The sequence below is a fragment of the Neolamprologus multifasciatus genome, chromosome 6, assembly GCF_963576455.1.
Source record: "Neolamprologus multifasciatus chromosome 6, fNeoMul1.2, whole genome shotgun sequence".
NCBI classification, from domain to species: domain Eukaryota; kingdom Metazoa; phylum Chordata; class Actinopteri; order Cichliformes; family Cichlidae; genus Neolamprologus; species Neolamprologus multifasciatus.
In genome coordinates, this window is record NC_140444.1 from 12129710 (window position 1) to 12144983 (window position 15274).

At 40.0% G+C, this 15274-nt stretch overlaps 2 protein-coding genes across 2 annotated transcripts in view; both read left to right on the plus strand.

Moving 5' to 3' along the window:
* The first annotated feature begins 2645 nt into the window (after positions 1 to 2645).
* On the plus strand, positions 2646 to 7935 carry dusp5 (dual specificity phosphatase 5). Its single transcript, XM_085161541.1, has 4 exons — positions 2646 to 3131; positions 4168 to 4307; positions 4898 to 5117; positions 7142 to 7935. The coding sequence occupies exons 1-4, from the start codon at positions 2768 to 2770 to the stop codon at positions 7546 to 7548; spliced, it is 1131 nt and encodes a 376-aa protein (XP_085017667.1). The 5' UTR covers positions 2646 to 2767; the 3' UTR covers positions 7549 to 7935.
* An 800-nt stretch (positions 7936 to 8735) lies between these two features.
* Positions 8736 to 15274, plus strand: part of smc3 (structural maintenance of chromosomes 3) — a 31069-nt gene continuing 24530 nt past the window's right edge. Inside the window, exons 1-12 of the mRNA XM_085161533.1 lie at positions 8736 to 8927; positions 9583 to 9658; positions 9795 to 9833; positions 9917 to 9984; positions 10253 to 10324; positions 10923 to 11002; positions 11100 to 11178; positions 11506 to 11623; positions 12125 to 12300; positions 12574 to 12654; positions 13212 to 13376; positions 15115 to 15236. Coding sequence (XP_085017659.1) covers positions 8913 to 8927; positions 9583 to 9658; positions 9795 to 9833; positions 9917 to 9984; positions 10253 to 10324; positions 10923 to 11002; positions 11100 to 11178; positions 11506 to 11623; positions 12125 to 12300; positions 12574 to 12654; positions 13212 to 13376; positions 15115 to 15236 — 1091 coding nt within the window. The 5' untranslated portion in view covers positions 8736 to 8912. The remainder of the gene's footprint in view (positions 8928 to 9582; positions 9659 to 9794; positions 9834 to 9916; positions 9985 to 10252; positions 10325 to 10922; positions 11003 to 11099; positions 11179 to 11505; positions 11624 to 12124; positions 12301 to 12573; positions 12655 to 13211; positions 13377 to 15114; positions 15237 to 15274) is intronic.

Genomic DNA, 15274 nt, shown 5'->3' on the forward strand with positions numbered 1-15274 from the left:
CTATCTATCTATCTATCTATCTATCTATCTATCTATCTATCTATCTATCTATCTATCTATCTATCTATCTATCTAGGCTAGGTCCTTTTCTCTCTGTCATGGGGCACATAGAGATAGTTTTGTTTTTGTTCTTTCAGTGTCAGTCCATCTGTGTCTGCCACTGCGTCTGTTTCACTGTCTGTCATATTTCTGTTGTTGACTGCTGCTCTGTTTTGCTCTGTTTGTTCCCACTCATTCGTGCAGCAGACACAACATGATGTAACACCTATTTGTTAGGTTCATTTACCCAAAGAGGCTGTCCGTGTCCCATCTTTACATTATGTACTGCTGGTTTGTTTCTGGATTTAAAAAGTGTTATACATAGATTCAGAAAAATAACAAAGTCACCAATGAACGTGTTTTACTTCAGGGTGTTGGTTCTTCTTTTGCATGTACTCATACACCAGGTATGACATACATTCAATCCAAAAAGGTTTCGGTTGGATTAAGGGCTGCAGACAGTCACAGCTACATATTGAAATCCAAATGTGCAAACGTAAACAAAACTCATACAGAATCCTGAGCAGTGTGTCAGGATCGTTTGCATGTCATGTGAGGGAGGGCAGTGTGACGTTTAAACTTGTTAATTCATTTGTGGGATTAGGATTTTAAGACCAGGGATGTTGGGAGGATATAACGCTGGTTCACTGGGTTTTACATGGTAAGCGGAAGTTAGAGGTTGCGTTTGTCAGCTACTTTGTCTGAGCTCTCTATGACATTCCCTACATTGCTGAATACTACATGGAAGATTATTCTCATGTAGCCTTTAGAAAAAAAAAAAGAAAACAAAACTCTTCTTTAGGTATTTACAGTAGAGTAGGTGTGGTACTCACAAACATGCACCGTATGAACCGTTTTCTTTTGCTCTTGGTGTAAATGTTGTTACTTGTAAGCCTTGTGATGAGTTATGTGAATTTGTTTTGCATTTAATTCTTAATTGTTTGGCATATTTTTAAAACTGCATTTGAAGCTCTCGGCTCTAAAGACCTACTGAAGTTTACTACAGTATGACATTATTGGGATGTCTTAAGTACGTCCACAGATCTGCAAAGACTCCTGCATAATGTCAAAAGTAATCAATACTTAAAAAATTACTTTGGGTACAATCAGTGTATCATTTGATTTTAAATATCTTAAAGGTACTTGTTTCTTAGAAATAGTAAATAGCAGGATAATTTTTAAATTATTTTCTTTACAACTTGTGAAAATGAAGAAATCATGCAGGTATAGCGTTGTAAATAAACATAAAGTAGTAGTGTAAAAAGAACATAGAGTAATATAACTTAAAGATTTTATAGTAACTTGCCGTTATCTATCTGCCTGTAAGTTACTGAGAAATTTACTGCAGTTTTACTGAATGTTGCTTCCCCATTGAACTTTACTTACTGATAATTATGTTAGGTAAAAAACTACCCTCAGAATCGAGAACAATAACATGGGAAATTTTGCCACATTACGCAAAAACTCGTGGGCAGTGTTATGAAGTGCTACCTCTGTGTGATAACATTTTGCTTTGACAACATTTGAGATATCAGTTAAAGCAACTGAGAAGAATTCTTTCTGGATATTTGATGTGATGGGTTTGGTGCGGACTTTTGTCATTCTGCTTCCACTTAATTGATACCAACATTCATTGAAATCATTTCATATTCATATAGCACTTTTGTAGTCTTACTGACCGCTCAAAGTTCAGACTACATGTCACATTTAACCATGCATTCATAGAGTGGGCTACTTTGTTCACTCTGGTGAAAACATTCAAACTCCTCACAGAAAGGCCCCAGCAAGGGTATGAACCAGGAACCTTCTAATCCAGAGCAGCAGATATAATCAGATTTCACAGCTGACTCACAATTGCGTCTCTTGTTTTTCTCGGTTTAAGGTCGCTTGATTGTGTCCTGTAGAGGAAAATCATGTTGGATAAACTGCTGCATGAAAATCAGACAATAAAAAAACCCATTAAAAACACATGGAAAGGGCATACTTTTACGAACGCACAGCTCTAAATTGCAAAAACAACTACATGATGTTTTTGTTAACAAGTTTAGCTGAAAAAGAGGAAAAAGAATACTTATAATGCTCATACTTAACTAAGCTTTAGTTAGTCAGACAAAAGAAAGCAGTAAAAGGTTAATGAAATGATAGTTGCACCTCTATTTCAGACATTTTGTATGGTTGTCGTTTAATAGGCTGGAATTAGTAAGGTGCACATTTGTGTTGCACTCGTATTTCTGGATGTTATGGTTGATACCCTTCCTCCAAAACACTTCATCTTTTTTTGGCCGTGTGGGACCCTTTCGTTTTATTTTGTGCAGTGAGCTGTAGGGTCATCCCTTTAAAGCGTCTGCCTCTGTGTCCTTTCAATGGTCACTGAACACGAAGTGGAACCTGAAAATAATGAAAGAACAGGTGTAGGTGCAGGCAGAGGACACTGAGTAATGGCTGAATGGCTCACCGCAGTTGTAATCGGGGTGTCGTGTTTACAAGGGCCGCGGGAGGAGTCACACAGTCGAGTCAGAGCTGTGGGCGTGTTTTCTTGCCATCGCGCCGCGCCGGTGTCCATATATGGTTCGTGACGTCTTGCTCCGGAGGTTCCATTCACATAAAACTGATCGGCAGGAATCCCCTTGGAGGAAATGTAGGCACGGGCGCTGGCACTTCTCTCGCCCGTATTCAGGAGTAATCAGTTGAATTTTTTAGGCAATAAAAACAAGTCCAACAAATCAAAATGAAGGTCACTAGCATAGACTGCCGGCGTCTGAGGAAAATCATCAGGAAGGAGTATGGAAGCTGCCTTATTGTGGACTGTCGACCTTATTTTTCATTCACGAACTCTAATATCAAAGGCTCAGTCAATGTTAATCTTAACTCAGTGGTAGTCCGGAGATCCCGAGGAGGACCGGTGCCCCTGCAGTTTGTCATCCCGGATGAGAGAGCTCTGTTTAGGCTTCGGGAAGGGAGCATTTCGGCTATAGTAGCGCTGGATGACCGGACGTCCCACTGGCAAAAACTGAAAAAGGACAGCGTAGCTCAAATAGTAATAAACACCCTGTCACATCTTGCGAGCGGGGCCAACATCTGTTTCTTGAAAGGTGAGAGATTTGGCGAGATGAATTGTTTTAATATAGACAAAAAGAAAACTCGGAAAGTTGTTTTTTTTTTTTTTTAACTAAATAGACCTTTTAAAAAAGCAATCAAGGCAACTCAGTTTTATATTTGTTTGTTTTCATCATTTAATCTATTTTACTTTATTTCATAAGAGTTTTGAATTCGTCTATATTTTTATTTGTGGAGATATAAATTCAGAGTCAGGGTTTTTTTTAATATATATATATATATATATATATATATATATATATATATATATATATATATATATATATATATATATATATCTTTTATGGCTTTGTATGTTGTTGTGGCACAGACTTAAAGATGAAATCTTTTTATTATTACGACAAATTGTAAATATTGTTTGTTATAATCTAAAATGTATCCTTACAATTGACTAAATGAAATATCAAGAAGTTCTTGTGATTTTATTTCAAAAGGAGACGAAAGGGCAGAAAGAAACCTTTAATATTTAATCTCTAGTCTATTTTTTCCCTGATAACACTGGTACTGTTCGGTGCAGTTCTTCGCCCCTTTTGCCTGTGTTAAGAGTAGCCGACATTTTCTTTTACTTCTTGGACATACTGTAGATGTCCTGCGTGCGTCAGTGGAGCGGATGAGTCAGTGCGAGAGAAACGCCAGCAAATTGGTGGTGCAATTGCTTTCGTTGATAAAACGAAGAATTTCACCCCTCCCTATCCGCACTACCTCTTTGGGCTAAACAAATCCCCCGGGGTTTGTGTTTAAACACATCCATCTCCGTCTGTCACTTGTGCGTCCTCTGAATGTTGGCCTAAATCGATTACCGGTCCTTCGGTGCGGGCTCCTGTAATTAATTACGCGTCTGTAATCAGGTTATAGAGGTTTTAATCCGGTGCTAAGTCTGTTTCATAAACGCTGCCATTTCACAAGATTTGTGGTGTTGGTCGGAGGAGGCAGAATTATTGTAAGCTCATTTATTAAAAGTGTGTTGTTGTTTTTTTTTGTTTTGTTTTTTTTTTTGACTGCTTCTCTCAGGAGGATTCGAGAATTTCCACTCTCAATACCCTGAACTTTGCACTGAGGTGAAAACCATTGACCAGAGCGGAAGTGAAACCGAGAAAAGAGTCAGCAACCACAGCGAGAAGCTTTCACACCACAAACCAGATTATGATCAGGTATGGAAACACCCTTTAGCGTACAATGCAGTACTTCCCACCATCTCTCCTACAGGACCACGGGGCACAAAGCCACTGCCAGTTTTTTTTTTAAACTTAATCTAAAAAGATACATACACACAGGCACGCTCAAGCATGCTGACATCAGAGAATTTTATTTCTGGCACATCAAAACATTTTCTCAACTTACATATGATATTATATGACCTTCGCTGCTCCCCGGTCTTTTTATAAAGACAGCATGATGCCCAGCTGATATCAGGACACCCCATAGAAAAGACAGCCTTTCATCCCTGACCTTTCTGCTATTATTTCCACTGGCCAAATAGAAAACATGTGGCTAGTTTAGATTTCAAAGAACACTGTTGTGTCTGGTTGATGCATTATGGGCTCTTTCAATACCGGGGAATTCCTCTTGCATCCTGCGTCCATTTTGTCTGCAAGTGAATGTAATGATCGGCTGGCAGGTGTTTGGATGTTCCTGCTTGGACAATGGTTGTGTCATAGCAGATGGATAAATGCTGGCGATCGAAGCTGTGTGTCGTGAGCTTGACTCATGTCTCCGCTTTCTCCCTCTTTTCCTTCCTCAGGGTAAACCAGTAGAGATCCTGCCTTTCCTCTACCTCGGTAGTGCCTACCATGCCTCCAGACAGGATTATCTCAGCGACCTTCACATCACAGCCTTGCTCAACGTGTCACGCAGGGACCTGCAGCCGGCCAAGGGCCACTATGACTACAAGTGGATCCCTGTGGAGGACAGCCACATGGCCGACATCAGCTCCCACTTCCAGGAGGCAATAGAGTTTATAGGTGAGTTGAGGAGAGTAAATGCATTTAACTGTTGATTTCTGCTTCACAGGGTTTGCCTTGAGATGTTTTGCTATCTTAGAATACAGCTGACGCACTAATACTCAAACCAGCTAGGAAAGGGAATAAATAGACCAACATTAGATGGATGCTTTTCCGGCCACAAGATCAGCGTCGGTCTATATGTATTTATAATCCAGCTTCACCCCAAGGAGTCTCAAAAATACCCACGCTGAGTGAGCGAGATATCTATACATGGATGCATTTATTTTTGAAATGCGTCTTTGTCTTCAAATAGCCTCCCTTTATCAGTGCCGCTCACCTGCTGCCATTCACAAATAGAGGGCTATAAGAAACCCGGCTGTAATCAGTTTAAGTTAATCGCCAGCCTTCAATCCCCCACCAACATATACTGCCTGTCTGCTTTCATTCAGGATTTGCTCACTTCCCCCGTTCCCTTCCGACCGACCTCCCTTCTTTCCTTGAAAAAGACAATCCCATGCTGGCCAAATCACATGGTGCCGGGTGTGGCCAGTCAGTGTGACAACTGGGTGAGCTGTACGTGTTTAGTAATGACCGGGTGTAGGAGGCCGGGGGCTGGCTGGCACACACACATAATGCATGCATGCACAACAGCATTGTTTATGATGGTTGGGTGGAGGATTAATGACAGCTACACAATGAGGGAGGACATCAGTTTTTTTTGTTAGCAAGAGGGACTCATTGGCAGACCTGTGGCCAGCAGGGCAGCAAATGTGTTACAGAGGAAAAGAGAGTGCGTGGGAGGGAGAGAGGTGTCGGATAATAGCAGCAACAGCAAAAGATGTACAAAATGTGCTGGCGGCTATTTATATCCAGGCATAACCAAGGACAAAGCTTACCCACAAGCAGCTTGGCTGACCTGTATTAGCTGAATAGTATTGTGCATTGTTTGGGGATGCAGCCTACATTTAGGGTGTGTTTGAATATCTTGTCCATTACATAAGGCAGTTTTAGCCTACATTCAAAGAGGGCCTCAACATTTCATCAGGCACGCCAACTGATTAGACACGGAGTACAAACAGATCCTCTGGGCTGCTGGTCTCATAAAATCAATCAATAAATTGGAAACCCTTCTGACCAAGCGGGTGATGTAAACCGGAGAGGAGAAAATAAATATTATTGACCTCGTGGATGAAAACAGCTGTTGAAGCATGCCATGACATCGCCAGCCAAAGGACAGTAATTAAAACACCCACTGCTGCTGCTGCCCCGCTCTCATAGCACCCTCCTCTCCAGATGAAGGTTCATTATTCATTCATGTGGTTTTATCGAGAATCAGAGCAGTCAGAAATCAGTCATTCTCCTTCATAAACGCACAGAAGTGACCCTTAATGTTTCTGCTTAGTGGACGAGGTGATGTGTAGGTGTCGTTACCGGCTCGTGGAACTAAGTGTCAATATGACTTAGATGCGAGACAGAAAAGAAGACATGTAGGTGTTTGCTTCTAAGAATTCTTGAAACGTGTTGCGAAGGACATTTAGACAGATGTGTGAAAGTGAACTCGTGTGTAGGCCTTAAAACATACTGACGAGTGTGTAGGAGCGAGGCGGCTCCAAATTAGAATACACTTCTCTGTGCCACAGCGAACACCACAGCAGCACCCAGCACCCCCACAGTGGTGCAGCAGAAAACAAATCACATGTACAGCTGCACTCTGTGACTAAGTCAAGCCTCCCACGTGCCTCTGTGTGTGCCACTTACAGTAGCAAATGACGTGTGCTCATTTCTTTCTACAAAATAAATGTGGCAAACTAGATGTTCATGAGAAATAAAGAGAGATACAATATTTGGGGAAAAGTGTTCCTATAATATAGTGAGAGCGATCGACTAGACAATAATAGCCCAGTTAAATTTATTTCCTGTTCCAAACTCCTGATTTGAAATCAGTTTGATGCGTGGTTTTCTTATGCTGTGACAAATTTGCTGATGATTAAAGAAAGAGAGATATGTCACTGTCTCACCAGATTCCTCCCTTTTTCTTCCAGATCATGTGAAGCAATCAGGGGGGAAGGTCCTGGTACACTGCGAAGCAGGCATCTCTCGCTCACCTACCATCTGCATGGCCTACATCATGAGGACCCAGCAGCTGCGGCTTGATGCAGCCTTCGACGTCATCAAGCAGCGCCGGGCAGTCATCTCACCAAACTTCAGTTTCATGGGTCAGCTGCTTCAGTTTGAGTCCGAGGTGCTGTCCAATGCACCGGTTCATGCTGCCACACCTGAACCGGCCACGCCCTGTGTCTCGGAGTCCGCTTCCTTTTTTGCCAATGACTTTGCCACTACCTTCAACACCAAAAACTTTGAGCCGTCTGTGTTCACCCTCCCTACCTCTTGCCTGCAGTCCCCAGTCCACCACCAGTTCAAACTGAGCCCAATAACTGCACTGCCTTAAAATAAACTGTGACTGCTTGTAGTCTTACTTGAAAATATAAAAATCAACGCTCTCTCTGTGTGCCTCCAGCAGAGCAGATAGACTGGAGATCAGCCACAGACACAAAGAAGAGTCAAAGACAACTGTATTCATAATAGGACTTGAAGCTTATGAAATCCATGGGCTACAGACACTGATGCTTTTTTCCTGTCTTCTGAACTGCAGCGATGAAACAACACAGCACAGTGATAAACTGCAATATACATGCCTTAGGTTGATATTGTGATTCATTTGCCTACTCACAAACATGGTCAGGCATTTAAACCTAATTTATTTGAAAATGATGGTCCGTTTTTTCAATAATGTGGATACAAATATGTGTTTAATAAATGTTTTCACTGCAAAAAACATTGTTGCCGTGTAATATTTTATTGTGCATGTGGCAAATGCCCTTTTTCATTCAAGCCAACATAAACCTGTTCATAAAAACAAGACAAAGGAATGACCAATATTTATGGGTTTAGATAATAAATCCTGTCTAGACAGCCATAAATGCAGCAGTAGAGGCAATAGTGACACCTACAGTGGCTTTGAGCTGGGCCTTGTGACTAGAGGTATATTTAGATCAGAAGCCTTGCATGTATTTCTTACCTATAGTCGCCTTCCACACAGCCATATTTTTTATGCATAATCTATGAAAGCGATGAAACATGTCGCTTTCATAGAAAACTTAAACCAATTTTAATCAGAATTTTGAGACATCAACTACTAGAAAATAATTACAGTCAAAATTCCTGTTAGAAAACTGTCTGCACTGTGTTATTTAAAGACACTATAAATAATAATAATGATCATCATTAATACAATAATGTTGATCATTATTAGCACAGTCATTATGATTATTATTATTATTTTTTTACCGCTTTTAGTCTATAGTCTATTTCCCACTGCTGCTCATCAAAACAATTTTGGCGCCCAGAGCGCAGACTGCTAGACTGTACCAACTAAACAAAAAGAGAGGAGAATAAACAGCAATAATAAAAGACCTAATGTTATGTCACAAACGTAACCTAACCGTAGATACACATTATATTATTGTTATATTTGAATTTTTACCTTTCATATGAATTATTTAGCTTCCCCACGTGTAGGAATATAGTGCAAGTATATCCCTACAACCCAGTTTCACAAAATGGTATCATCCATTCTATCCCGCCCCCGCCGCCATTTTCCATGTTATTCTTTCCTGCCTTACAGTATTTTATGATTTTTAGTGCAACAGTTTGATTGTTAAGTTTGGATTATTATAGTTGTGGTTTCTCCAGCTTGGCGCAGGGAGTGTTTCATCTCCAAATTTGCAGAGGGGACGCCCTGGATAAGCAGCCATGTATATTAAACAGGTAAGCTAACGAGACCAGACTGATGCGTGTTTGCCGACTGTTACTGGTCTAATAACAAGATTTAGGCCAGCTTAACGTTTTTCCACTGAATGATAAATATATAGCTATCGAGGATTTACTCAAAGTATAACGTTGATTGGATTGCAAAACTGTGCACAGGCACTCCATAAACGGCAAACGTTGTGTAGCTATCTAGCTAACGTTAGCTAGCGCTATTTGAATTAGTGTAGAAATGAATTGCCTGTCCCCTCTCGAGATGCTAAGCTAACGCAACTAGGCCAGGCTTAGGTTTTCGGATTTATATGCTTCTTTTCATTGTTGTTATAACGTTTAATGTTGCATATGATGCAGAATACGAGAGTTTATTGTATAGTTGTCGGCTAACTCGGCATTATTGATTTCAAACCTTCAAAAATGTTCTGAATGAAAGTAGCGGTAGACCATCAGAGTGCCCATCAGCCAAGGCCCTGTTGCCTCGTTTTACCTGTGATGGTGCTATTCAGCATAAACAGTTTACACACCTTATGTTTACAAATATTCATAGACCCAGGAGCTCTTTGACCATGTTTAACTGTAGCATGTGGTTAAAATATTGCACTGAAACAGCTGATGTTATAGTCGGTGTGTTCACGGTGGTCTCTGGTTCCCTGTGCAGGTGATCATTCAGGGGTTCCGAAGTTACAGGGACCAAACTGTGGTAGACCCTTTTAGCCCGAAGCACAATGTCATCGGTATGTGTTCATCCACATCTTTCCATAATTATTTTGTATTGCACCTGAGTTGCTAATCAGGTTTTTCGGATACTTTATGTCCTGTATGTCACCATCATATCCTCATTTTGTGTTTATTTTTCCCTTCGTCTTACAGTTGGGAGGAATGGATCAGGAAAAAGTAACTTTTTCTATGGTATGAAGCCTCAAAACTTGCTGTAATATAGAATTCAAACATTTAGACTTCTAAGACTTTAACTCTCGTTCTCTTTTTTTTAGCCATCCAGTTTGTGCTCAGTGATGAATTCAGCCACCTGCGACCTGAACAACGCTTGGCCCTGCTCCATGTAAGTACACGAAAATGTACTGGGAACATGAGCCTTTAGTGGGAAGCTATGAATGCAAGTATGCTTGCTAAATAACAGATTACTCTCAGTCAAAATCTTTTTTCTACCTGTGCCATTTGGCAAAAATGTTGTTGTTGTTTTTTTTTTGTTTTTTTTTAAATTAACTTTTATCACAGTACGGATGATTTTGCTTTAGCTTTGACTAAAACCTCTTTGGTAGATGCCAAAACTTCGTTGTGTAAAAATCTCTCTCTCCCTGTCACTGTAGGAGGGAACTGGTCCACGTGTCATTTCGGCTTTTGTGGAGATTATATTTGACAACTCTGACAACCGACTGCCGGTAGGAATGGCAAACATTTCAAATTTATTCTATTAGTGTATTTTCTGCTTGATTCCATTGTGATATTATTTAAAAATTTCCATAGGCCTCTCAAGGAATGTGTGTGTATGTGTTAAATAAATGGTCACTGAGCAGCTTGTGGCTAAACATGTTTGATCATATAGCCTCTTTTCAGTGCTAATATTTGTTTTACAATTAAATTTGCATTATCGTTTACATTGGTTTGTATCAAAGTAAACCTCAAAATAAAAAAAGGAAAACACAATAAACTAAAATCCAAAAAACCAGCAACATCAACCCTTTTATGCTTTCTTTTGTAACAAGACTCTTAATCTTGGGTATTAAAATGGTGAACATGTTTAGTCCAATTTAAGTTGTTCATTTCATATTGAATATTGAAGTCTCTCCTGGTGATGGCTGTTATGAAGACCACTGATTGCACTGCGTTGCCTTCAGTACACACAGTCCTTCTTATTCTGATGATGAAGGCCGGATGTCTGTGAAATGTTGCAGCCTGGTGATACTGTGGCATAAGCTGCCAATTATCGTCCCCTGTGTGACCCTCAGCTTGCCCAGTGATAAATGCATCTCTTTCTAGATTGACAAAGAGGAAGTCTCCCTTCGTCGTGTTATTGGAGCAAAGAAGGACCAGTACTTTTTAGACAAGAAGATGGTGACGTAAGTATTGCAAGGGATCAGCTGTCCATGTTAAATTTGCCAAAGGACATTACTACATGTGTGATTCCATCTATTCTATGCACTCTTCTTGTTGCAGTAAGAATGATGTCATGAACCTTTTGGAGAGTGCTGGCTTCTCTCGGAGTAACCCCTACTACATTGTCAAGCAGGGAAAGGTGAGAGACGAGTGCAGTGCCAAGCCATATTTAATGTGCAGTAGTTTTTGGTGATGTGAAATGAATTTCATTCTTCAAGCAGTGGTCATTGGGTGGGTGTTTCTAGTTGAACAGACAGTAAAACAGTGTTGTCCTCACTATTTATTTACCTTAGTCTGTTTTGCAAAAAACTAAGAGTATTAGTAGACTAAATAATTGATGTTAATTTAAAAAAGAAATTTTTAATCATTAATTAATTATAATCATTATCATTTGTTTTCTGATAGGAATATCTCAGAGGTACACCAGATATTTGGAAAATTTACCTTATGTTACTGTTTTATGTAGATCAACCAAATGGCCACAGCACCTGACTCACAGCGTCTAAAGCTGCTGAGAGAGGTGGCAGGGACACGAGTGTATGATGAACGCAAAGAGGAGAGTATTTCCCTCATGAAGGAGACAGGTAAACGCTTTTGAATACCTTTCATTTTGTACAACTGTTGATTGGTAGATTTTAATTCATTAATGTTTTTAATTGTCTGTGAACAGTTTTGTTATTACATGACATCAGCTAGATTGTTTTGAAAAGGCTTTATAATGTATATCTATATGTACCATGTATCATTAGCCTTAGGCAGGATTTGTAATTTGTGTCACATGTGCTGTCACCTCACAGCAAGAATGTTCCTGGTTCAAATCCATTCCAGGGCTTTCCTTCCTGCAGCATTTTAGTTTCATTGTTTGTGTGGTCGTCAAAGAACTTAAATGTATAGAAAAACGTACTCCATTTCCACTGTCTTATAGCAGTACTGTCGGATTTCCATCACAGTCACAGTTGTGCATGACTATAACACGTGGCAATGAATTGTTTCTATAACCGAAGTACTGCTAAATTTTGTATACCTTTGGTGAAGGAGTTACAAAGAGAAAAACCTGAAAACAATCCACCGTGTGTTTTCCTCAGAGGGGAAGCGAGAGAAGATCAATGAACTGCTGAAATACATCGAGGAGCGTCTGCACACCTTGGAAGATGAAAAGGAAGAACTGGCTCAGTACCAGAAGTGGGACAAAATGAGAAGAGCTTTGGAGTACACAATCTACAACCAGGAGCTGAATGAAACCCGTGCCAAGCTGGATGAGGTAATAAAGTTGTGAAAAACGTTGAAGTACACATGCAGAAAAAAACACAAAACATAGACTTCTCTGTATTTTGATGCAGGCGTAAGAATGTAACGCAACCCATGTTGCAACACAGTTGCATTATTTATGCAGTATAACACGAATTCTATTGTCCTAGACATCATTATAAACTTAATTAAATGGTATTTATTAAATGTGAACAAATGCCAGTATCAAGTAGACTTTGCTGCCTCAGTAACAAGACTTTTGTACTTTGTTTGGCTCTTTTAATAGTTGTCCACCAAGAGAGAAACCTGTGGAGACAAGTCCAGACAACTGCGTGATGCTCAGCAAGATGCCAGAGACAAAGTGGAGGTAAAGAAACAAAAAAACATCAAACAAAAAATCCAACAACCATTGCTTGGCTTCAGTGAAATCTCATCACAGAATTATATTTAAGATGATGTTACAGTATTTTGTAAATGACCTTGAATGATGTGTTTGTGCTCTGGTAATTGATCTACTTTGACATTTTTTGTAAGATTGAAATAAACAACTACAGTTTTAGTAACAAAGTCATTTGTTAATATTGTCAAGGTTTGATTTTGTTCAGTGCAACATTTTTTTGTTCCTAAAGGTACCATAACCACAAAAAAATGCAATTAAATTTTATTTTTGTGTGTTATCTTCACATCTAATGTTTCTTGACCTCTTTTTCCCCCCCTAATATATCATTGCTTATCTAAATATATCACACATTTCTAGATGGTTAATGTCATCAGCTCATCTTTGTGACCTTGTTAAATAAATGACGCATCATTTAGTCGCTGTAAAGGAAGTAGGTTGTTGTGGGGTTTTTTGTTGTTGTTGTGGTTTCTTTGTTTTGTTTTCCCCTCATACAATGATTCTTTATTTTGGCTCTCTTTGTGTAGGAAACGGAGCGTGTTGTGCGAGAGCTGAAGTCTAAGATCTCTGCCATGAAGGAGGAGAGAGAGCAGCTGTCGGCAGAGCGCCAGGAGCAGATCAAGCAGAGGACCAAACTCGAGTTGAAGGCCAAGGACCTGCAGGACGAGCTGGCAGGCAACAGCGAACAGAGGGTACGGAAGCCTCCCATCTGCGTCACTCTAAACACGCGATGATGCACCAACCACACTCCCCCTGCCTCTTTCCCTTTACCATCTCTGTATGAAGAAAAGGCTGGCAGTTTTTTCTCTTTTAATCCACTCCACTCACCCCTGTTATAGCCGGAAATGTGGGTACTCTCCAGCCCCTCTGGTGTTGGCCAGAGGGGCCGATGGTGCGATATGGCAGCCTCGCTTCTGTCAGTCTGCTCCAGGGCAGCTGTGGCGGCAACTGTAGCTTGCCTCCACCAGTGTGTGAATGTGAGAGTGAATGAATAGTGGAATTGTAAAGCGCTTTGAGGGTCTCGAAAAGAATGCAATCCATTATTATTATTGTTATTATTACTTGTCCAACGTTGCTTTACTTTTCAAGAATTTTGGCAAGGGTGTCTGTCAATTTTTCAGTCTGTTTAGAAAACCAGAAATCCCCAAATCATGACTTAAAAATAGCTTTATTTTATTTAGTATGGTGGGATATTACTCCGAGAATGTCCAAAAGAAAACAGCATAAAACTTAATCAGTAAACCAAGGGTACTGATCCAAATATTCAAGTGCTTCATTCTTACAAACTAATAATATGTGGTTTTGGTTAAGGTGTTTTAAAGGTGTTTATTTCATTTAATGGATGCAGCTGTTACTTGTCAGTTTAATATAACTATCTTTTAATGTATGTAATCATGCATCCAGTATCTGTATAATATCTAATATCATGAGTAATATTAAAACAGGTCAACCAGTGCAAAAAAATGTGCAGTTGGCTTGTGGGATGGGATGGGATGAGAAGCAAAACAGAGTAAGCACCAGGTTGCGTATCAGACTCTGCTTACAGCTCCACTATACATCATCCCTGGCATGAGGTTTCGTGTACAGAATTGGCATGCATCACTCTCCATATGGCCTGGTGTTTGTGTGCACATGTGAGTATGAAGACGATAATTATACATAACAGCTCTATTGGCTCAGTCTTTATGGTTCATGGTGGGTCCCAGGCAGCATGCTGGCTAGTGGTTGGATTAAGCCCACCTGGCTGCGGCTGGCACAACACCAGCCAAAAGTTATTGGAGCAAAATGAAAAGCCTCTCTAGCTACAGGGGATCCTGGTTTGATCAGCTTTGAGGTGGCTGATCAAACCATGGGGAGGAAAAAGTGAGCACAGCCATCTCACAAAGGAATTTGTCCAAATCAGTTGTCAGTTAGATTTTCTATTGATACTAGCACATTTTGGTTTACTGAATATTAATGCTCTTTTTATAGGATTCTCTTCCAGTAGATACCTTTTATATAAATCTGTTGTAAATGTGTTAGGGCTGTCGGTCTATTAAAATATTTAATTGCGATCAATCACGTGATTGTCCATAGTTAACTCTCAGTTAACTTAAGTTAGATTTCTTCATCCATTTCTGCTTATCATTCACAATGTTCTGATGCTTCACTTCCAGACACCCCAATCTAAGGATGGTGGGCCACAGGTCACAGCCCAAGCACGCATGTGTTAATCGCGCATCAAAAGAAAATAGAGGTGTTAAAAGGAATAAGCATTAATGTGTTATTATCCTGTTAACTTTGACAGCCCTAAAAATATAAGTATACATTTTTCATAATTGTCATGAGGCTTATTTATTCTTCAACACTTTTCCTCACATGTAACTCTTCTTTTCTTAACCTTTCATTTGTCGGATTTGTTGGAATAATAGTCTGCTCTTGATCTTCCAGAAACGCTTGTTGAAGGAGCGTCAGAAGCTCCTGGAGAAAATTGAGGAGAAACAAAAAGAGCTGCAGGAGACTGAACCCAAGTTCAACATGGTCAAGGAAAAGGAGGAGCGGGGCATCTCCAGGTAAGGATGACTCATTCTCAGCTATCGTTCCCCGAGCA